We start from the raw sequence: 24,750 nt of genomic DNA, 5'->3' as shown, positions 1-24,750 counted from the left end.
TCGGGCAGACACAGCATGGGTTCATGAAAGGCAGGTCATATTTAACTCGTTTACTGGAATTCTTTGAGCACATTACAAGTGTGATGGACAATGGGAAACCGGTGCATGTGGAATATCTGGATTTTCAGAAGGCATTTGATAAGGCACCGCAAAAAGGCTGCTGAATAACAAAAAGGTGCATGGTGTTGGGGTAATGCATTAGCATGGATAATAGATCAGTTAACTAACAGAAAGCAGAGAGTGGCGATAAATGGGTGTTTTCTGGTTGGTGATCAGTGGCTAGTGATGTGCCTCAAGGATCAGTGTTGGGACTGTAATTGTTTACAATTTATATAGATTATTTAGAGACCAAGTATAGTGTGTCAAATTTGGCAGATAACACAAAGATGGGGGGTAAAACAAAGGGTGCAGAGGACACTGAAAGTCTGCAGAGGGATACAGATACATTAAGCGAGTGAGCCAGGGTCTGGCAGATGGAGTACAAAGTTGGTAAATGTGAGGTCATCCATTTTGGTAGGAATAATAGTAAAAGGAATATTATTTAAATGGTGAAGATTTGCAGCATGCTGCTGTGCAGAGGTATCTGGGTGTCCTTGTGCATGAATCAAAATAAGTTGGTTTGCATATGCAGCAGGCAATTAAGAAAGCAAATGGAATGTTGTTATTCATTGCTAGAGGGATGGAGTTTAAAAATAGGGAGGTTATGCTGCAATTGTATAAGGCACTGGTGAGGCCTCATCTGGAGTGTTGTTTATAGTTTTGGTCTCCTTATTTGAAAAATAATTTAGTAGCACTGGAGGGGATGCAAAGGAGATTCACTCGGCTGATTCTGAAATTGAGAAGTTTGTCTTAAGAGGAGGGATTGAACAGACTGGGACTGTACTCATTGGAATTTAGAAGAATGAGGGGGATCTTATAGAAACATAACATTATGAAGGGAATAGATAGGATAGAAGCAGGGAGGTCCGCTGGCAGATGAAACTAGAGCTAGGGGGCATAGTCTCAAAATAAGGGGGACCAGATTTAGGACTGAGTTGAGGAAGAACGTCTTCACCCAAAGGGTTGTGAACCTGTGGAATTCTCTGCCAGTGAAGCAGTTGAGGCTCTTGTTGAATGTTTTTAAGCCCAAGATAGATAGATATTTTGAACAGTAAAGGAATTAAGGGTTCTGGTGAGTGGGTAGATAAGTGGAGCTGAATGCACGAAAAGATGAATTATTCTTATTGAATGGTGGAGCTGGCCCGATGGGCCAGATAGCCCAGGCCTGCTCCTATTTCTTATATTTTTGTGAATGTCATCCCTGCATCCTTAAGTACTATTCTTCACATAACACCTTTATTGCAATGATTTCTGCTGTCTTTATTCTCACTTTAGTTGTCTAGAATTATTTCCAATTCAACTTATTTAATATTTCCTTGAACATTTTTGGAACACATTTCACATACTTCCGAAATCTACTCTGAAGTTCAATATTTCCATCATTCCTTTCTGCAGTACTTTCACTGTCAGAATCTGGAGAACCAAACTTGCTAAAACTTGTAATTTCTTGTTGCTAGCATGACTTTAATTTGCAAGAAATGAACTTAATGATGAAACAACACAGGAAAATGGTCTTGTAATGTTGAATTTTAAAAAGTCATTAAATTGTTGACACTGCCAATCACCTAGCAATAAAAATGTATCCAGTTTGATCAAATGTATAGTTTCATTAAGGTATATGAGGAGTAGAAATAATGAAATAACTAGGCATTCACATGTTAACACATCAATAATTCAGCAATTGGCTGAAAGGAAATATTGTAATGGGAGGACAGATCATTTCAAACATCTAATTTATGTAAATACTTACTCAGAGAATATAGTATACAAATAATGAGGAAATGCAATTGCTTTGTAATTCTCAACAAGTCTACATCTACAAAACAATCTTGTTGTATTTACTATAGATCTTACCAATAACAATTCAGTTGTTGCTTTCAAACCTTCAAATAACAAACTCTTCGATGTTCCTGTGACGTTGTCAGTCACACCCATTACATCAGAAACCACAAAGACTATTTTCTTCACCAATTCTTCATACATTCTGAACTCTCGGGATTCAGTAAATAGTTTGATCATGTTTTTGACTGCTCTTGTAACAACTAGTGCACTTTCCAAAGTCACCTTTAATATTTTAAAACAAAAACATATCACTGAACCAAAGAATAAACATTATCATTTTAGACAGTCTTTTAGAATAATGAATAATATTTCAACATATTAGTATGTTGTCAAATGTTATATAATTATTTCATGAAATGATTAATTATGCAAAGAGATAACTAACAATAGGCAAATTGCTGTAGCCCAATCATATGATTCTAAAGGCTAACTCAATCCTCCCTCTGACTTCCATTTGCCAGTCAAAGCGCTACACAATAGCACAGTAAACATTACAGTCAAAAGTAGCAGTTACAAAGCAGGCTTCTCCAAGGATAAAATTGTAAGCAATTGTATTATCTATGATGTAGCTGAATCAGTTTTTGGGACTAGGCTTCATCGTTAGGTGAAGACAGAATCAGACTGACTATGATGGTATCACATCTTTGGAACAAATCCACAAACACTGAGGCACATAAGGAGAGTCTAAAAGTAGAAAAGTGAAATAAAAAGCAGAGAGGTGTAGGAAGGGTATTGCAGAGCTTGAAGCCTAAATGACTGAACTCACCAACAGTGGCATAATTAAAACTGGGGACGCAATTCGAGGAGTGTGGATGTCTCAGAGGGTGGTAGAGGTAGTAGGAATTAAAGAGGTGAGAAGTGGCACATGGTCATGGTGACAATTTGAAAGACAGGATGACAATTTTAAAATCAGGAGTTTGCTTTACTCGGAGCCAATACTGGCCTGCAAGCACAGTGGTGACAGTGCAATGAGATTTGAATATGAGTTAAGAAGGTACAGCAGAGTTTTGGGTGACCTCAGGTTTACAGAAGGTAGTATGTAGGGGACCAGCCAGGAGTGCACTGGAATAGGCAAGTCTAGAGTTAATAACTGCACGCTTGAGAGTTTCAGTAATAGATAAACTGAGGCTGGGGTGACGTTGGACAATGTTCCATAAGTCTTGAGAATAAACTGGAGATAACAATTATTCTCTGATTGAATATGCAGATTGTCAAGTGGATAAAAGCTTTTGTACCTCATCAGTTATATTAACAAGGTCATGCAATACAGATACCGTTTCCATCAGCTCCCTCTGAAATGAAAAAGAGAAGATCAAGCTTATAGTAAATGTGTCAACAGTAAACCAAACCTGATTTGTTTAACTACAATCAACAAACACATTAACAGTTCGACTTGGGTCAATTAAGAGAATTAACGTAAACTGATTCACTTTCATTTCTTTCCTACTTTTTAAAAATAATTATTTGCTCATTTTACATTCCTGCTTTAGATAGTTTTGTTTAGTTGCTGGAATGCAGGCCTACAGTTGTCTCACTTTAGCAATATGTAATTATGAGAGGTGGTCAAAGCACTTATTGCTATGTTTACATGGAATCGAGGCCTTGCTTAAAGCAGGGATGAAAATACCAATTCTTGCTTTGACATTTAATAAATTAGCATTGATGAACAGTTGATCCCAAAGCCACATATATAAATTAGATTAGTTTCAGAAATGATAATCGATGATGGAGTGTAGAACAAGTCTTGGAAAAAAGTCCTGATAGCCACATGACTATCAGGAGGTCAATCTTACTAAAAAGAGAAAATGCACAGCACAGAATGAGGCTATTTGGATCATCATGCCTATGTCATCTGAAAAAGCAAATCAGTCAAATTTCACTTTCCAGTTCCTCATCGATAGCCTTACACATTAAGGCACTTCAAATCCATTTTACCGAAATGTAAATGTAATTTAGTTTAAAATGGCACGAGGGTTTGGGCCGTTCCTGACCTTTCAGACATTGAGTTCCAGCCCCCCACGACCCTCTGGGTTTAAAATATTCCCAACTCCTCTCTAACCTTTCTGCTAAATACTTTATATCTAACACCCCTCCCCCATTGCTGCATTACCAACTCTTCTGTCATGGCCTCTTGAAAAAGAAGTCGTGTCTGATTAATTCATTCAGAGTTTTTCAAGAAAGTCTCAACCAGAGTGGATAGAGAAGAACATATTACAAAGAACAAAAAAAACAGTACATCACAGGAAGAGGCTTTTCGGCCCACCAAGCTTGTGCCGATAGATTTGACAGAGAAGACTGATGAGGCCAAGTGTTGGACGTCGTCTATATGGACTTCAACAAGGTGTTCAACAAGGGTCTACATGGTAGACTGGCTAAAAAATGTGTTGCTGGAAAAGCGCAGCAGGTCAGGCAGCATCCAAGGAGCAGGAGAATCGACGTTTTGGGCATAAGCCCTTCTTCAGGAACGAGGAGGGTGTGCCAAGCAGGCTAAGATAAAAGGTAGGGAGGAGGGACTTGGGGGAGGGGCGTTGGGAATGCAATAGGTGGAAGGAGGTTAAGGCGAGGGTGATAGGCCGGAGAGGGGGTGGGGGCGGAGAGGTCGGGAGGAAGATTGCAGGTCAAGAAGGCGGTGCTGAGTCCGAGGGTTGGGACTGAGATAAGGTGAGGGGAGGGGAAATGAGAAAGCCGAAGAAATCTGCATTCATCCCTTGTGGTTGGAGGGTTCCTAGGCAGAAGATGAGGCGCTCTTCCTCCAGGCGTCGTGTTGCCATGGTCTGGCGATGGAGGAGGCCAAGGACCTGCATGTCCTTGGTGGAGTGGGTGGGAGAGTTAAAGTGTTCAGCCACAGGGTGGTTGGGTTGGTTGGTGCGGGTGTACCAGAGGTGTTCTCTGAAACGTTCCGCAAGTAGGCGGCCTGTCTCTCCAATGTAGAGGAGGCCACATCGGGTGCAGCGGATGCAGTAAACGATGTGTGTGGAGGTGCAAGTGAATTTGTGACGGATATGGAAGGATCCCTTGGGGCCTTGGAGGGAAGTGAGGGGGGAGGTGTGGGCACAAGTTTTGCATTTCTTGCGGTTGCAGGGGAAGGTGCTGGGAGTGGAGGTTGGGTTGGAGGGGGGTGTTGACCTGATGAGGGAGTGGTCTTTCCGGAACGCTGATAGGGGAGGGGAGGGAAATATATCCTTGGTAGTGGGGTCTGTTTGGAAGTGGCGGAAATGACAAAAGATGATACGATGTATCTGGAGATTGGTGGGGTGGTAGGTGAGGACCAGTGGGGTTCTGTCTGGTGGCAATTGGAGGGGCGTGGCTCAAGGGCGGAGGAGCGGGAAGTGGAGGAGATGCGGTGGAGAGCATCGTCAACCACGTCTGAGGGGAAATTGCGGTCTTTGAAGAAGGAGGCCATCTGGTTGTTCAGTATTGTAATTGGTCCTCCTGGGAGCAGATGTGGCAGAGGCGGAGGCAAAGGAATTGAGAATATGGGATGGCGTTTTTACAGGGGGCAGTGTGGGCGGAGGTGTAATCGAGGTAGCTGTGGGAGTCGGTTGGTTTATAGAGAATGTCTGTGTTGAGTCGATCGCCCGAGATAGAAATGGAGAGGTCTAGGAAGGGGAGGGAGGAGTCTGAGATGGTCCAGGTAAATATGAGGTTGGGGTAGAAGGTGCTAGTAAAGTGGATGAACTGTTCAACCTCCTCATGGGAGCACGAGGTATCGCAAATACAGTCATCGATGTAGCGGAGGAAAAGGTGGGGGGTGGTGCCAGTGTAGCTGCGGAAGTTGGACTGTTCCACATATCCGATAGCTGCTGTTAGATCACACAGGATCCGAGGGGAGCTAACTAATAGGATACAAAATTAGCTTGAGGGTATGAGACAGATGGCGATGGTGGACAGATGTTTTTTGAACTGGAAGCCTTTGACCACAAGGATCAATGCTGGGTCTACTGCTTTTTGTCATTTATACAAATAATTTTGATGTGAATACAGGAGGAATGGTTAGTACGTTTGCAGACAACACCAACTTAGGTGGTATAATGGGCAGTGAAGAAGATTATCTCAAGCACAACGGCACCTTGATCAAATGGCCAATGGACCAAGGAGCGATAAATGAAGTTTAATTTAGATAAATGTGAGATTATGGATTTTGGAAAGGCAAACCAGGTCAGGACTTCGACATCGAATGGTTCTGGGGAGTATTGTCGAACAAAAAGACCTTAGGATGCAGATGCATAGTTCCTTGAAATTGGAGTTGTAGGTAGAAAGGGTGGTGAAGAAGGCATTTGGCACACTAGCCTTCATTGGTCAATGCACTGAGTATGGAAATTGGGATCTCATGTTGTGGTTACACAGCACATTGGTGAGACTACTCTTGGAATACTGCATACCATTCTGGTTTCCCTTCTATAGGAAAGATGTTGTGAAACTTGAGAGGGTGCAGAAAGGATTGACAAGAATGTTGCCAGGACAGGAGGGTTTGAGCTATAGGGAGAGGATGAATAGGCTGGGATTTTTTTTGCCTGGAGTGTCAGAGACTGAGGAGATGAGTGGATAGGGTAAATAGCAAAGATCTTTTCCAAGGATGGAGGTGTCCAAAACTAGAGTACATAGGTTTAAGATGAGAGGAGAAAGATTTAAAAAGGAGCTGGGGAGTAACCTTTTCACGCAGATATTGGAGCATGTATGGAATGAGCTGCCAGAGGAAGTGGAGGTAGCTGGTACAATTACAACACTTAAAAAGTATCAGGATGGGTATATGAATAGGAAGGCATATGGGCCAAATGCTAGCAAATGGGAAGAGGTCTGATTGGGATGTCTGGTCAGCATGAGTCAGACTGACAGGTCTGTTTCCATGCTGTGTGGCTCCATGATTCTCTGACACATGACACCTTGGTAAACTAAAAGCATTTTGGCTCGATATGGTTCATATCCCTCTATTCCCTGCCTATTCAAGTATCTGTCACTATGCCTCTTAAATATTGCTGTTATATTTGCTTCTGTTGTACTTAGACTTCCAGAAGACATTTCAGAAGGTACTCACAAAAGGTTACGTCATATGATAAGAGTTAACAGCATTGGAGATAGTACATTGGCATGGATAGAGGATTGTCTAATACAGCAAACAGTGAGTGGGGACAAGGATTCCTTTTTCAGACTGGTGACCTGTGGCAGTAGAATTCTATTGGGATCTATGCTTAGACTGCAACTGTTTGGAACATATATTAATAACTTGGAGAAGGGAAGCGAATGCACTGTCACTAGATGACTCAAAAATAGGTGGAAAAGCAGGTTGCAAGAGGGATACAAACACTCTACACAGAGATATTGGTCAGTTAAGTAAGTAGTGGGCAATACATTAGCAAATGGAGTATAATGTTGGAAAATGCGAAGTTGTTCATTTTGGAAGGAAGAACACAACAACAGAGTATCATTTAATTGGAGAAAAACTGCAGAAAGCTGCAATGCAAAAAGATTTGTGAACACTGGTGCACAAAACATGAAAACTAACATGTAGGTGCAGCAGGTGATCAGGAGGTCTAATGGAATTAGCCCTTATTCCAAGGAGGTTGGAACAGAAGAGTAGTCTTATTACAACTGTACAAGATGCTGGTGAGATTACATCTGGAATACTGTGGGCAGTTCTGGTCCCCTTATTTAAGATAATATTTCATCGGAGGCAGTACAGAGAAGTGTCACTGGGATGATCAATGGGATCAACGGGGTCAATGTAAAGAGGATGTTTCCCCTCAATGTAAAGTCTAAGACAAGGGGGCATTGTCTTAGAATTAAGGGCATCAATTTATGACTGAGATGACGAGGAATTTCTTCTCTCAGAGGGTTAAGTGTCTTTGGAACGCCTTGCCACAGAGAGCTGTGGAGACAAGAGTCCTTGTGTACACTTAAGGCTGAGAGGGACAGATTCCTGATCAGTAGGGGAATCAAGCGCTCTGGAGAAAGGGAAGGAGAGTGAAGGTGAGGATTGTCAGATCAGTTGTGATCCTATTGAATGGAGGAGCAGGCCAATTCGGAGGCCAATTGGCCTACTCCTGTCCCCATTTGTTATGATCGTAATCTTTCTGTCATCCATTCTACCACAGACCTTTCCTTTTATTAATTTTCGCTTCACCTCCTAGTTTATTCATTCAAACATTTCTAGCATTTCCTTGTTCTGATGAAATGTCATTGATCTAATAGCACTTGCCCTACCTACTGTGTAATACGTGAAGTTACTATTGTTTATTTTAGGTCTGATGCTTAAGTCTTCAGAACCTCAATGAGAATAGTGTTCCAGTCACAAACACCTGCTGACCTTAACTTGCTGCCACTTGACACAAATTTTGGATCCAATTTGTCATTTTTTCTGAGATTCCAGAGGCTTTTACTGCTCTGACTAGCCTGACATTTGGAACTTGTCAGAAACCTTGCAAAACTCCATGCAGGCTATGAATACATTTTCTTTATTAGCCCTCTTGTTGCCAAATCAAAAATTTAAACACATTAGTTAGATATAGCGATCCCTAAATAAATTCAAGCACACTACCCATGTTTAATCACAGTCTTTGTAAATGACAATTTGTAGCATCCCTCAGAACATTTTCCAAACACCTGACAGATGTTAGTCTGGTCTCTAGCCTTACTTCCAGTCCTCTGGGACATGCCTGACAGGATTGAGAATGATGGAAAAGTCTGCTATTTCCTACCTTATTTCTGTGATGCATTTTGCTCAGGTCTGGTGTTTATCTACTTACAAACATGCTAAAGTCCTTAATATTTCCTCTCACTCTGTTTATTCCATCCTCCTCCCGATCTACAATGTCATAATTGTTCTCAACTTTTGTGAAGATGGATGCAAAGTATTCACATCCAAATAATCATTTTCCTCCTTCTCAAGTAATCTTTTTCGTCTTTAATTACCTGAACTCTTGACTTGGTTATTTTCTTGCTCATTATGTATTAGATAATATCATTGGACTTTTATCATCAACAAATGAATGGCTTATGCTTTTACTCACAGTGCCTTACTTTTTCAGTTAAAGAGAACTCTTAAGGCAAATCCAAGCAACAAAACCAATACTGACAATAGAGATGAAGCACAGCATTTTGTATTTGGTTTAAGAGTGGATAAATAGTTAAACAGGTGACAAGAAGCTGGAAATATGATTCGGGAGGAGCACTTACAACTCATCAACATGCATTTAGCTTCCATCATAAGTTGTGTAATGCAAGTTAAGGCAATAGATATTTTAATGTCAAATATTAAACTGCTGGAATAATAGTTGCATGACATTGTGTTGCTTGCCCTTCTGACAATAATTACTGTAAAATGTGAAAAATATTGCAATAATACATGTGGCACTCTGAAGGATTAGTATCCTGGAAAACAGTGGTTAAAGAAAATCATACCTGACTAGATATAGTTAGGCTGCAAAGAGCTTGAATTAATGCATTTCTTGTCCATTTCTGGAAATCTCTTGTGCTATATCCTTCTTTATGGAGACGATAGAGCACTCTGGTTAACAATTGAATGTAATTTTTTGTTTCCTTTTGGTTTCCCAACAACATGAGAATTGAAAGATTCTGAAGACCCTGATTGTATCTGAATGAGAAGGAAAACAGTTATCTTTAGCTAAAGAATGTCTGATGGTGATAAAAGAACCCTGCATAGTTTCTGCAGTGGATTATCTTAAATAATATTGTTTCAGTATTTTGCCAGCATACTAATAACTTTATAAATTGAATATACAAGTTGATGAACAAAAACATTTGGATCCGTACAAATGTTTAAAGATGTTACTGTCATTCAAATTTTCTTGACATGCATCCTCTTCTTCACTGTAAATTTACACTGTTTAAAAATGAAAATGAAAATGAAAGGTCTGCATAGAGTGTAAAACCAGGAATTGGGTAAGTTAGGGAATTTTAAAAGTTAATCTTGCTTTAAACTCTTATTTGTGTTTGGATTTAGTAAATAAATAAACACTGCTTAAAACAGATATGTTACTGCTTACAAGAAGTTAAAGAGGAATATACTAGAGGAGTTGGTAGTACAGTGGTAATGTTATTTGGCTAGTAACCCAGAACCCCAAGCTGGGATCATGAAAGATAGTGAAATTTAAATTCAATAAAGAAAAAGAAATTGAAAAGTTAGCTTAATGGTGACCATGTAATCATTGTGGATTGTTTTAAAAACCCATCTAGCTCACTAAGGTCATTTATAGCATGGAATCTGCCTTCTTTACCTGGTCTGGCGTACATGTGACTCCAGGCTCACAGAAATGTGGTTGACTCTTAACTCATTTGGAATGGGTAATAATTGCTAACCTAGCCACCGATGCCCATGTCCCATGGTCAAACTTTACAAAACAAGCTCTTTGACTACACTTCTAACTAGTTAACATACTGACAAGCTTAAACTGAAGTTTCTACTTCAATAGAGGTGACTTATTATTTATCAAAGTTTAGAAATGCAAAGGTTTATTAGCGATGCTGGTTGGTACTGAGGATGAAACCAAGAGTTGAGTGAGTGAGCAGAGTTAGACAAGGAAAGGAGCTATAAATTCACTGAAAAAGTTAAAACATAACTTAATTAGCACAATAAAGTTGGCAAGACAGGTGATCTGTCATAGCTGCAACATGTGGGAGTTCCTGGATACTAGGCCAACTATAGCAACCACAACTATGCACACTGTGAAATTACAGTTCATGTTTTTGAGCTGGTGGTTGAGCTGAGACAGTGTGGGGGTAAGTTACCAAAATTTACTTTTTTCCAAAAGGCAGTCTCATCCTTAGGTTAGTCTCATCTGATTTGATCAGTGGTCAGGGACACAAGGATGTGTGTCTATGAGTGAAGCAGGTAGGGGGATGGGAAAGTAACAGTAGAGGAGCCTCAGACTTTACTATTGTCCAACAGTTCTACAGCCTATAACGCCAAAAGCGAAGGCTTTCCCACAGATGTGCCAAGTGATACAGGAAACCATTCAAGTGCAGGACAGTGGTAGGTGTGGGAGGGGGGGGATAATAATTAAAAGGAATTAAAAGACAGGACTCAGGGAATAAATGGTGTTGTACTGCTAATTAAACAGAAAAGTCGTACCGTTGCGAGAGATGTCCTTAATTTCTTTGTTCTAAAGTCCAAGAATGATAATCAGTTTGTGTAGAACTAGGATACGGAAAGGGGCTAGAATACTTGGTGCAAGTTGTTTATAGACCACAACCCTAACACTGAAAGCGTAAACCAAGAAAGTAGAGATGCATGTAATGTGGATAACACACAGAGACTGGGTAAATGTAATTTATACCATGTTATGTATATAGAACAAATTCTTGAGTACATTGAGGAATGAACCAGGGAATTTCAATGAAAAAGGGCTAATTAATAATCCTGTTGTAAAGAATCCTTTAGTGAAGAGTAATCATAATATCATAGCATTAACATTAGATTAGATTCCCAACAAGTCCACACTGACCCGCTGAAGAGTAACCCACCCATTTCCCTCTGACTAACGCACCTAACTTATGGGCAATTTAGCATGGCCAATTCACCTGACTTGCACATCTTTGGACTGTGGGAGGAAACCGGAGCACCCAGAGGAAACCCACGCAGATACAGGGAGCATGTGCAAACTCCACAAAAAATTAATGTGGCACCATAAATTACAAATAAAAGACATCAGTAATCATAGAAATCTGCATGTTTACCTCAAGCAGTGTTCAGATAGGTAATTAGAGATCTAGGCACAATGTGGACGATGACACAAGCAATCTAGGCATTCCAGGTGCACTATAGACTGTGCACACTTTGCATTGAGAGCATCATATCAAAATATGACTAACTTCGTTAATAGGAAAAGGTTCTACTCCGCAAATATACAAGTCACCTGTGCTCATCACAAACACATCTTAGAAGTTAGTGCCAGCTGCTTTGGAAGCTTCTATGATACTGATGTCTTTAAGAACTTGTGTAATTCTTGGAAGAAGAGGGCTATGTTCTCCAGTCATGGCTGATGGTTCCATTAAACAACCTCCTGACTGCCGTTGAATAAACACGGAGGCCATTAAGGGCCAGATGATGTATCTCCTTAAGATGATTTTCTGGTGGAGAGGTACCACACCACGCTGACATACTGTGCTCCGGACAAATAGACTATGCAAATTAGGAAGTGAAAAATGTTGAGCAGCATTCCTCCGAGGAGGAAGATGGAGGTTAAGCTGGAGGATCAACTCCTTCATCATATGAGGAAGCAGCATCTCCTTCATCATGACAGGAAGCAGAACACACCAGGCAGGACCGGAATGGGTTGGGTAAAATCTTTATTCACTGACTGTTAATGAGTTGATGCTGGAAAAACAAGCATACTCTTTTTATTCTCAAGTACATCTAACTGTTGTAAGATGCCACAACATCTGATGCCCCCACAGTCAGTTATGCTAGGATGTTATATGCTACAGTTGACACTAGGGAAACAAAAGCACTCCTCAGACATGATTCTAACGTCTAGTGATGCTAAGCACAGTTATGGAATCATAGAGATGTACAGCATGGAAACAAATGCTTTGGTCCAACCCGATCTAGTCCCACCTGCCAGCACCCAGCCCATATCCCTCCAAACCCTTCCTATTCATATACCCATCCAAATGCCTTTTAAATGTTGCAATTGTATCAGCCTCCACCACTGCCTCTGGCAGCTCATTCCATACACGTACCACCCTCTGTGTGAGAAAGTTGCCCCATAGGTCCCTTTTATATCTTTCCCCTCTCACCCTAAACCTATGCCCTCTAGGTTTGGACTCCTCCACCCCAGGGAAAAGACTTTATCTATTTATCCTATCCATGCACCTCAATTTTGTAAATCTCTATAAGGTCACCCCTCAGCCTCCCCTCCTTCATAATCTACAGAGCCAGAAAATAACACCGTCTTATTCCTCTACAAAACACTACGCCAGGTTAAATTAATAATTATGGCTTATATTTTAAGTTTAATCAAGAGACATATCTCAAAAACATACAATCAAGAAAGAACCCAATCTACTCACTACTGCAGACTTTCTGTAGGTCCCACTTAAAACAATACACTTATCTGCTTCTGTGCTGTGAACTTCACCCAAACGGTTCTTCCAAGATCAGTTGTGAATTTCACTGTTTGTTAATTTTCCTAGATGCACTCCGATGTCCAGCGATACATGAATTCAAACAGCAAAGGCAGTAACTGTGCAGGTTTCCTGCTGTGAAGTTTCTTTTTCTTTCTCTCTCTCCTACACCAACCTCACCATGTGTTTCCTTTGTCTGTTTTTCTCCCTTTTAAAACTGCTGTTGTTTTGACTTTTTTTTCCCCAAAGTTCCAAATAATGCAACAGAATATGAAACAGTAATTGCTGCTCCTGGAATTTGAGGAAATCACCTCTTGCACCTAAATAAAGGAGCAGCTGTTACAGCCAGAAATTTTTCCTGTTCTCCATCTTGGATTCTTTCTAGTTTCGTTATTTCAGATATAATGTGAATATAAATTTACAAATATGACATTGCCATCTATCTACTCCCAAAATAGTTTTATTCTCCTGTTTCTCCAATTACATCTATGTGCAATTCTGAGGTCCACAACTGGTCTGGGAGGAGTCTGCTATCTAGTGGAAACTGATGGCATTGGAATTTTCATGTGATGACCATGCAGATATTTGTAACTGTATCTTCCACAAGATTGAGGATTGGAGGCAGCATGGAAATTAAGGAGGGGGACACTTCTGAAGTGCCCTGACAGGAGACTACTGTGGGCCCTGGATGTGGCTCCCCCTCTATCTGGGTGCTAGGTGGCACCACCCTGTCTCTTCATGAGGAAGGAGCATCTGCAATGAAGTCAAAATCCCTTGTCTTCTTATTACCTCGCTGTTGGTGCTGAACACCAGTGGTTATAACAATCAAGTACAGGTCAACAGGCACCTCCAGCAGCCACTGAGAGTTCTGCTAGACTTGGCTCTCCATGGCAGTTTTCATTCCGTCTATGGACAACCTCAGACATCCACTGCCACAGCGGGCACAGTAGAGATAGCATTGATAGATTCCTCCAACCTCTGACATATCTGCCTGCTATTCAGGTTAATGTCTGTGCATATGGATGAAATTATGAATGGCTGACACCACTAGTTCCTCTCCTGCCTGGAGGTGTGCAGGTTCCTGGTCTCCAGCCATCCTCTGAATGTCAGTGGCCTGGGGCATTTCTTCCTCAGCCAGCTGTAGAGACATGACAGAATGTGCTCACCAGAAAGTGCTGCCAATTCTAATCCACGTCACATGACTGCCAAGGTATTGATATCTGAGTGACTGGAGGCTGCAGGAAACAGCCTTGCTGATGCTTTGTCCGAGGTGGAAGAGCAGATGATGGCCAGACAGGCTAGTCTCTTCCAGGGAAATATTCCTTGGATGCTACTGGTGCCTCAGAAGACAAAGGAGTGTGCAGCAGGGTGAGAACCTTCAACATGTTTAGAATACGTTCACGGTGGTGGTCATGGGAGAGTGGTGCCCGACTTGACATTGAGTTTTTTGTGGTTTCCAGGACAAGATGGTCTAAGCATCACCCCGTGAACTTGAGTCTTTTCTGCTCATTTCATTCAAGCATTCTCTTCTCATAGGGGATGGGGTGACCAGACCACCATACCACCCATCCTGGCCCACCCCACCACCTATCCCAGCCATTCCACCACACAGCTCAGCCTTCTTGGCATTTTATTTCTTGCAATGGGTCAAAGGGAGTGATTCAGTAAGCTGTAAGTGATGTTGCAGGTGGTGAGATGGCCTGAGTGAGTGAGTGAGTAGGAAGTGCAGAGATCAGGAAAGGATAAGTAATTTGGCAAGAATGGAATAGAAGAGAGCTGTTCGGGAAAGATGCTGCATTCAAGAGTAAAAGTGGTAGACCATTGGCCTTGGTGGAAGGACTGTACAGTAGCAGAGTTAGATGAGTGCAAAGTACTAGACCGAAGATGATGGCACTTCTTCAGAGTGCAGAAGGTTATTCACCTCCTTCCTACATTGCCAGACATTCCACCAGAGTGTGATAATGGTAGTGGCCTGAGTGTCAACTTTAGACAAGGCTAGCAAAGTCTGGTATCATGGTCTCCTCTGATGACCCTGAGTTAAAGAGGACAGCTCGCCTTTCCCACCGACCCATCCATCAAGATCTCCAACTCCTCTCTCCAAGCCAAACTACCAATGTGCCCTTGAAAATCCTCGCACTGGAACAGTGAATGACAATTCCTGGCTTACGGTGTTTGAAATGGTGTACCACTAGGTTTTCAGCATGGCACTGGTAAGATGAATGCCAGAGGGCCCTGACATTGGCAAGCACTTGTACTGCTGCTGAGCATGAGAGCAGTGCCATGGAGGTGTGGCGCATACCTCCTGTAAAATTACTCAAGAAAACCACTAGAGCTCACGGAAAGAAATAATCTATTCAAACTTGGCAGTTTGCCAAATTGTGGGGAATTTCAGCCTTATGTTTCTCAGCATGATGGTAGATAAGTAATAGCTAACATTTAAAGAAACAATACATTGTTTACAACAAATATACATCTCTTTAAATCACAAAAGTCCAGCCAAAGTGTTCTAACAGCACCTAAAAAATTAAGTTTAATGTTGTATTAGATTAAAGGAAAAGGCAGTAAATATGACAGAAAATAATGATAAGCATGAGGCCTAGGAGGAATTCATAAATCTGCAAAGGAGGACAAAGAAAAAAATTACAAAAAATTGGAAAACTGAATACAACAAAAAAAAAAGTGAGAAACATAAAGCAGATTTTAAAAGTTCCTTTGATGGCACCTTCCAAGCCTATGATGTGTCCTATCTAGAAGGACAACAGCAGCAGATACATGGGGACACCACCTACAATTCCCCTCCAAACTCCTCATCATCCAGACTTGGAAATATACTGCTATTCCTATGCTGTCACTGGGTCAAAACCCTGGAATTCCCACCCTCAATGCAATTCTCTCCCTAAGCAGATGGACTGCAGCAGTTCAAGAAGGCAGCTCTCCAGCACCTACTCAAAGGAAACTCGGGATGGTCAATAAACACTGGCTAGCCAGTGACACTCAAATCCCATGAGTTAATTAATAAAAACATTATAGGTATGCAAAAAGGAAAAGGTTTCTACATATTAAAAACATCAAGAGCGTGGGGATAGTGCAGGAAAATGGTGCTCAACTGGAAGATCAACCTTGATCTCCTTGAATGAGGTAGCAGGATTGAAGAGCTGGATGGTATACTCTTGCCCTTATTTATGCTCTTAGGCAAATCTCTGGAAGTGGAAACAAAATACATTTTTTTTCAGAATAGACTCATTCACTCACAGTTCTTCATCTGTTTTAATTCTTGGTAAAACAATCGGAGTAACCGGACATGGCTTGGTTTTAGATCCGAGAAGGTCAGTGATCACAGTGTTGATTGTCACTGCAGAAGTAGAGAAATATGAACAGAGACTAAACCAAATTAGTACAGACAGTGTGAAACAATAAATCACAGAGGGAAACAATTTAACAAGACTGTTGACAGGCACATTGAATTTGGCGCATGGTTCATGGTTTGGATACTTGCACTCCAGAGGCATGGACTATCATTAGATCCAGACAGAAATTCAAATTCTAACATGGCAGATAGGGGACTTTAACTGAATTAATCATGGAATGAAAAGTTCATTGATGATGATGCTATGGACCTAACAATTTGTTGTTACAAGCTCATCTGTTTCACTCATGTCCTCCAGGGAAGGAAATCAAAACAGGTTAGGCCAGATGCACAGAAATGGAGCAGTCTTTTCAACTTCCCTCTGAAAATGACTGGTAAACCATTAAGTTTTAAGTCAGGAATGTCTTGAACCATCAGCTACTCAAGGCCACTTCAGAATGAGTTATCAATACTGGCCTTTCCAGCAATGCCCACAACCATGAACGAATGCAAAATAAATGACAAGAGATTATGTTGCTGTTCAAACATCAAACTTGACCACGAATATGCCATTATGGGAAAATGTGAAGTGGAAAACAAGAGTGATGTGTGGCCAAGTTTTGACCTCTAGAGCTTTTTCCTCTACTTGATAAATACAAAAGACAGCATAAAGGCCATTGGCACCAGCAATGTTGGTCTGCGATGAAATGGAAAACCATTAAAAGATTAATATGAAACAGTGAAACAGAACTATGATGCTGTAACTCAGATCTCAGACTCTTAACTAAACCACATAGAATACAAAGTGTACCCACAAATCCACAAAGCATTTGCAGGTAACTGTAATGTAGAACTTAATACTAAAACTAAAAAACTATTGATTCAAAAGCCAGGAAATTCTCATTCAATGATCTTGAGTCAAATGTTTAGTTTATGATAGATGTTTTCCACTCCCTGACCAAACAAACACATTTTGTTCCTTTACAAATTGATTGTGCCCATGAAAGAAAATTTAGAAGATGATAATCCTATGAATCAAGTGTGGAAAGGTTATATTTTGTACCTTAATCACCATCTATCCCTCCCCTCGCTACTTGTTAAGAAAATGTGCAACATTAGCATCTTACTTTTCTCAAAGCAGACTTCCTAATCTGGTAATTCAGTCCACTAGGGAAGACTGCATATTGAATTCTTGCTCACTTCTTCATCATCTCTGGATTTCTCAATGAGTCATTAACAGCCTCAGCACATTATATCTATCAAATTGCCAATGTAATTAGCAGTTGTTTCTTAGATAAGTCTTACATTTATATTCATCAGTTGCTTCACCAGCAGGTAAATTAAAGTAATATTCATGATCTCTTCCATCATACAGGATTGTTTCAGTTGAATTGCCAACGCTGTAGCTGTACTCATAATGCAGATCCTTCAATAAGATAGAAAATATCCAGTCAAGCAGTACATTCATTTTAAGACAACAGTATTTTTAAACTCTAAGAGATTGAAAGATAACTACAGTGTGTTGTTCTGAAATATTTCTGAGAAGTGCACAGGGCAAGGATCAAGATGTATGTGTTAGAAACGAAAGTTCTCAAAGGTAACAATCCTTGCTTGGACATTAGAGGATTAACAAATCAAAGCCGCAATATATACAGTTTACTTCTCTGTATGTTATTGATTTTGTCAGTATCATGACAAGGTTTACTGAACATGATATGTAAGAATTGGACTAGGACCTCTAACCTGAGATACTAAATAAGAGTACATAAGGAGTTAGGATCAGCAGCCAATAGAAACATCTGAACTGTAACTGTAAATATTAATAGATCTATGTCACCCTAATCCATGCTATTTCAGGTCCATTAAAGGCAATTACTTTTGCTAAATATTAATGCTCATAAACAAAGGAATGCTTTAATTTTATATACACCTCATGGCATTCCACCAATTTTTGATACACCGGCATTTGGAGTCCAGTTACTCAAGGTATTGTAGGAATATCTATATTTTGAAATGATTACTTCCCAGTGCAGTGAGGGAATTGAATGACCCTAATTCTTTTTAGTTATTGTAAATTATCACAGAAAACATAAAAGGGACCTTAGGGGGCAACATTGTTATGCAGAGGGCAGTGCATGAATGGAATGAGTTGCCAGAGGAGGTGGTGGAGGCTGGTACAATTACAACATTTAAAAGGTATCTGATGGGTATATGAATAGAAAAAGGGTTTAGAGGGATATGGGCCAAGTGCAGGCAAATGGGATTAGATTGGTTTGGGATATCTGATTGGCATGGACGAGTTGGACTGAAGGGTCTGTTTCCGTGCTGTACATCTGTGATTCTATGAATGCAGAGCAGAAATTACCTGAGACAGATGTACGAGGTAGATGATGAAGGACATTCCATAGCCCCTTAATTCAGCTAATTTAAGATTGGATTAAGCAAGTGAGAAATTAATATTTATGCTTTCATGCCACTTTTATGGCTCAAGTTCAAGTAAATATAGGCTGACAAATGTAAGAATGCTTTGATGTAAAATGTTTTTATTTAAAGACCCAGCTTTGTTTTGAATTGGATTGGTTTTGTAACTTTGATGCAACAGACCTATGAGTAGTACTTCAGAATTCAGCTCAGTTGTGCTGAGTCTAGATATTTTCCAACTCTTCTGAATTTGATTCAGATGTGACATTTAGGATGCTGGTTAATCATGAAGGGTGGCACTCCATACATTAGACAGACAATTAAATTGTGCAGTGTTATCTTGGTAGAGATCTATGGAGTTGAGGAGTAAAGAGACACTAGCCATTAGAAAAGGGATCGACATATTAAAGAAGGAAATGATACCATTAAGATGACCATTACTTTAAAAGAAGCCACCTAGATAATGTGAGATTGATCAATTGGAGTTCAAGATTCCTCTGATCATGCCTAGGGAGTAGAAACTACAAGGGTAAAAGCTACCAAGGGTGGTTCTTAGGATTTCAATGTACAAGAAAGGAATGACAATATAGGAGGAGAACATCAACCAACAGAACAGAAAAGGGACCGATGTCTAATTGATCAATATCACAGACTGGCATCCCAAAGTGGATTGAGTGAAAACTTTTATTAAGTATTATTTCTTTTGTACTTGTTACAATAAACTTACTAAACTTTGCAACACTTGTGAAAACATATGGGAAACTGGAATGGGTCTTGTAACTAATCACGACGAGTAAACTTTAGATCGTCTCTCTCAAACTCAGTCTATAATTGTAAATAACTTCAGTCTTGGAATTAAAAGTGAAAGGGTACCCCCAGATATTACATATGAGCCTGGCAACATCTGCAGAGACAAACCACAGAAGTTGCAAAATCTACTCAGAATTTCCAACATCTTCTATCATTTCATCAGCCTTTAAAATAGAATAACAATGGCCACCTTTTCAAAAACTGTTTCAAGCGTCAAAAGCCATTGAGCACTGATAAAAACAGAAGAATGAACATGAGAGCAGTGACTCGACCAGGATTGTTCAGGAATTGGATTCAACTATGTGAACAGGTTTTGTCCTTCATCTTTTAAAAGGGAGCAAATGATGGAGCATTTGTTCAAGGTTTGAGCCTAACCTTTCATATTCTGAAGTGAGTTCTGAGGAAGGGCCACCAGACCTAAAATGTTAACTTTGATTTCTCTTCACAGATGCTGCCAGATCTGCTGAGGTTTTCTAGTAACTTGTTTTTGTTTCTGATTTATAGCATCCGCAGTTCTTTCGGTTTTTCTTTGATATTCTGATGTGCTGTAATCTGGAAAGTCAGTTCGTGAAGGATAATGCTGAAGCTAATTAGTCTCACTTTGTTTTACTGAATGAAACACTGCAAGTACCTGCATTAACTTGCTAACTCAACCATACCACAGTTAAGTTGCTTTTCTTTAAAGAATTATTTTTAATCAACTTGTTCAGACATGTAACACAAATCCAGGGCAGGTGAGATTTGAACCCAAACTTTCTGCCCTGGAGATAGGAGGCATTACCACTGCACCACAAGACCCACTTTGTTTCTTTATTTGTGCTCAAATGAAGCCATATTTCATGCCCTCAACCTGAATATAATTAAAGTACAATTGTACAATTATGATGTGCAACTAACAGGATATCTGGTGCCTTTAGCAAATGCATATTTTCTAAACTGATGATTTTTTTTTTAAACACTACAATCTCACCTTCCTGCCTGAAGTACAGAACATGCTATAATGTGTCAGAATCTCTGATCCAATGCTGGGTCGCACTTCACATGACAATCCTCGCGGAGCTTCATTCATGAAGAGGAAAAGTTGTGCTTTTCCTGTTTGGCTCTGATCTCCTATCGGAGAAGAAGTAGTAAGCGTATGACACAAAACGTTATAATCTCAGCATATACACTACTTCTGTGAGCATAAGACTAGAGTGGAGTTCAAAATGCTTGCAATACTCTTACTTACCCACAGTAACTTCTATCATGTAAATCTTCTTGCTTTTCAGGCTGAAAGGTTGAAATGTTAAAGTCTGTGATTTTATACCTTCAAGGAAAGACAAAACTGTCACTAGTGGTGGAACAAAAAAAGCAAAATAAAACATAGCTGAAGGAAATATTAAAACTGCAGCCAAATATTAAAACTGAATGGCTTAGAATTTGTCATATTAATTCTATCTCATCTGCTTTCTTTTCTTGCACTTATCTCCTCCTTCATTCTCTCTCTTCCTGAATGTGCTACGGACAGTGAAGTATATTTCCACTAACACCAATTAATCTTCAATTCTTCACCTCAGTTATGATACTTTTTTAGAACTTTGAAAGGGAATATTAGCAAGCTGGCATTGTGAAGGACATCCAATCTAAAAAAAAACCTTAAACTGATTCAGTTGTCTAATATTTACAGGCATCGGGGCAGTTGGCATACACACATGTTGAAAGGTGGCACAACATTTGAATGTATTCAGTATTATCTCCATGGTCTGGCTGCAGTGCAGACAACAAAGTAATCACCTTGTCAGGAGCAGCAAGGCAAGTCTCCATTCCACATCTCTCGTGCTGTTTACACAGACCTGAATGAATCTTAGTTTGCCTCAGCCCTATCCATAAGTCATATGGGGCGGCACAGTGGTTAGCACTGCTGCCTCACAGCGCCAGGGGCCCGGGTTCAATTCCCACCTCGGGCAACTGTCTGTGTGGAGTCTGCACATTCTCCCAGTGTCTGCGTGGATTTCCTCCGAGTGCTCCGGTTTCCTCCCACAGTCCAAAGATTTGCAGGTCAGGTGAATTGGCCACGCTAAATTGCCCATAGTGTTAGGTGTATTAGTCAGGGGTGAATGTAGGGGAATTGGTCTGGGTGGGTTGCTCTTCAGAGGGTCAGTGTGGACTTGTTGGGCTGAAGGGCCTGTTTCCACACTGTAGTGTAGTGAATCTAATCTAAGTCAGCTGCGTCTTCCTTCTATTTCCACTTCGATCATCAAAAGCTGCTACTGTTTACACCAATTTTTCCTCTTGGCCTACTTTGTTCATTCTCCATGAAAACTAGGTAAATTGCTCAAAAGAAAATTACACCTATATCAAAATCAGTAATTATAGACACGATGAACAGTCACTTAATTCTCCCTAATATTACGTTAAAAATCACACAACACCAGCTTATAGTCCAACAGATTTATCTGGAATCATTAGCTTTTGAAGCGCTGCTTCTTTATCAGAAACATAAGCCACAGACTTTATAGCAGCAGGATTGCAGTGTCATGGAATGTAATATTAAATAAATTTAGCTTACGTCTTTCATCTTTTAGAATGATCATTTTAGTTTTGGTTCCTTCATACGTAAATCCCACAAACCTTAATATTACAGTACTATCCAGCACTTGTCTTGTTGTAGTCTCTACATAATTTTTGGTTTTAATTTACAATGACTCTTTTCTGCAATTTGATTCATTTCATCATCGTATTGTGTTTAAATTCTTTCAATATTTTTAACTACTCAATATCTCAACACCTGGAGTTTACTTTCCTTCCCAGTCAAACAAGTGCTTTGTTATCCAAGTTGAGTTTTTATTCATAGTCTGCCACTCCTTTTGCTTTTCTTTGAATAAGGAATTAAATTCTACTAATTTTCATAATCTACAGCCTCAAAATGAGTTTTATTCTGTCAGTCGCAAAGGTTTCAATTTGTCCCATCTCAGCCTTAGGTCAGTATGCAACCCAGTGCATGTATTTATGGAAAAGTTCTTTAAAGCAAAGGTGAAGCTTACTCCTTTTCTCATTCAAGCTACGTACCTGTTATTGTGTATGTTTCAAACTTCCTATCATTAATAGCTACTTTGGGCCACTCGATCATGGGGCTCGGTCTTGATGCAGGTGGAGGCTGTATGTCTGGAAGAACATCATCACCGTCTCCTTTTTCTGATCCAAAACTGGATCCTCCAGAAGGATGTGTATCAGCTCCAGTATCTGTATTACTCCCACTGAATCCACCTCCTGTAACTCAACAACATAGGAGAGAGTAGTATAAAAGAAATCAAAAATGAGTTCTCAAGTGAAACATTGAGTTATAGAATGGTTACAGCACAAAAGTAGACCATTCAGCCAATTTAATCTCGGCCAGCTCTCTGCAAGGGTGACACAGCTTGTTCCATTCCCTGACTCTTTGCCTATGATTTCTTTCTCCTTGGTTGCTTATCAAAATCCTTCATACAAAGCCCCAGATGTATCTGCCTCCGCACCACTCTCAGGCAATACGGTCCAGATCCTAACCATTTGGCGTATAAAGCATTTCCTCTTGTCGCATTTGGTTCATTTTCCAATCTCATTATATGTGCGTCCTCTGGTTCTCAAACCATCCAAGGAGAACAGTTGCTCTAACGCCATCTAGACCTCTCATACATTTGAACGCTTTCCATGTTTAATTTGTTTACCATGTAATAACTGAGATCATTAAAGATACCATGATATCACTTAAATGCAATGACACCATAAGAAACATAATGCAATGCTCATTTCACGGAAAAATGGTGAAATGTTACTTTGCGGAGATGGCAGACATACCTTTAAACTGCTACACAATGAACATCATATGCCATGCTCAGTAACAGATAATAATTTTAAGACTGTGCTTCAAGAACTCATTGGCAGAATTTCTCATCAACCTGTCATGTTGTGGAATGCGCAGTGTTCCACTCATAGGGTCGTAAGCCACTTATCCAAATCCAGAGATCTTGGTTTGCAGAATCAAGTCTGAGAGATCTCAAACATGCAAATGCTCTTACATTCATGATCGTAACAGAGTTATAACTGGTAATCTTCCTGCTGCTGTGGTTCTGTTCGCCGAGCTGGAAGTTTTTGTTGCAAACGTTTCGTCCCCTGTCTAGGTGACATCCTCAGTGCTTGGGAGCCTCCTGTGAAGCGCTTCTGTGGTGTTTCCTCCGGCATTTATAGTGGCCTGTCCCTGCCGCTTCCGGTTGTCAGTTTCAGCTGTCCGCTGTAGTGGCCGGTATATTGTGTCCAGGTCGATGTGTTTGTTGATGGAGTTTGTGGATGAGTGATATTAGGGAGAATTAAATTCCATCAACAAACACATCGACCTGGACCCAATATACCGGCCACTACAGCCGCCAGCTGAAACTGACAACCGGAAGCGGCAGGGAAGGCCACTATAAATGCTGGAGGAAACACCACAGAAGCGCTTCACAGGAAGCTCCCAAGCACTGAGGATGTCACCTAGACAGGGGACGAAACGTTTGCAACAAAAACTTCCAGCTCGGCGAACAGAACCACAGCAATGAGCACCCGAGCTACAAATCTTCTCACAAACTTTGATCTTCCTGCTGTTTGACAAGCTAGGACATCCTACTCAATAAGTTTTCAACAGCAGGTTTATCAGAAGTCTACTGCATAAAATCCCAGATCCCGGTGCCAGGTCCACCCTTCCACATCCCCAATCATGAGCCAGCCGGACAGCTGAATCATCTCTAGTGATACAGAAAATGGCCTGGCCCAGGTACAAATTTCAGTGTCTAGATTAGAGTGGTGCTGGAAAAGCACAGCAGATCAGGCAGCATCTGAGGAGCAGGAAAATCGATGTTTCAGACAAAAGCCTTTCATCAGGAAGGGCTTTTACCCGTAATGTCAATTTTCCTGCTCCTCAGATGCTGCCTGACCTGCTGTGCTTTTCCAGCACCACTCTAATCGAGACTCTGATTTCCAGCATCTGCAGTCCTTGTTTTTACCTACAAATTACAGTGCCAACAATGAAATTTAAACTTTGTTACTTACTTTCTTTGACAAGCAAAGAAATCAGAATTAGGCCAGAGATACCCATTTGGCAGGTGTAACTTCAGATGGTAAAAGAAAAGATGATAAATGCAATAAAGATGAGACCT

The 24,750-nt window shown here is 40.5% G+C and overlaps 1 protein-coding gene across 10 annotated transcripts in view; it reads right to left on the bottom strand.

Moving 5' to 3' along the window:
* The window catches only part of pkd1l1 (polycystin 1 like 1, transient receptor potential channel interacting), a 288,595-nt gene that overhangs the window by 99,024 nt on the left and 164,821 nt on the right, over positions 1-24,750 (bottom strand). For all 10 annotated transcript variants that reach the window (XR_015757199.1, XR_015757200.1, XM_087987215.1 and 7 more), the window contains 8 exons: positions 22,649-22,849; positions 20,829-20,906; positions 20,571-20,710; positions 17,675-17,795; positions 16,276-16,375; positions 9,340-9,532; positions 3,177-3,233; positions 1,954-2,163 (listed from right to left, as the gene is read on the bottom strand). Coding sequence is in view for 8 of the 10 variants with exons in the window: in XM_087987215.1 (XP_087843341.1) it covers positions 1,954-2,163; positions 3,177-3,233; positions 9,340-9,532; positions 16,276-16,375; positions 17,675-17,795; positions 20,571-20,710; positions 20,829-20,906; positions 22,649-22,849 (1,100 nt within the window). In the remaining 2 variants the exon portion in view is untranslated. The remainder of the gene's footprint in view (positions 1-1,953; positions 2,164-3,176; positions 3,234-9,339; positions 9,533-16,275; positions 16,376-17,674; positions 17,796-20,570; positions 20,711-20,828; positions 20,907-22,648; positions 22,850-24,750) is intronic.

This window comes from Chiloscyllium plagiosum, unplaced genomic scaffold (genome assembly GCF_037043375.1).
Source record: "Chiloscyllium plagiosum isolate Xiang-an unplaced genomic scaffold, Cpla_swu_hap1 HiC_scaffold_5, whole genome shotgun sequence".
In the NCBI taxonomy this organism is placed as follows: Eukaryota; Metazoa; Chordata; class Chondrichthyes; order Orectolobiformes; family Hemiscylliidae; genus Chiloscyllium; species Chiloscyllium plagiosum.
This window is presented reverse-complemented; position numbering and strand designations above follow the sequence as displayed.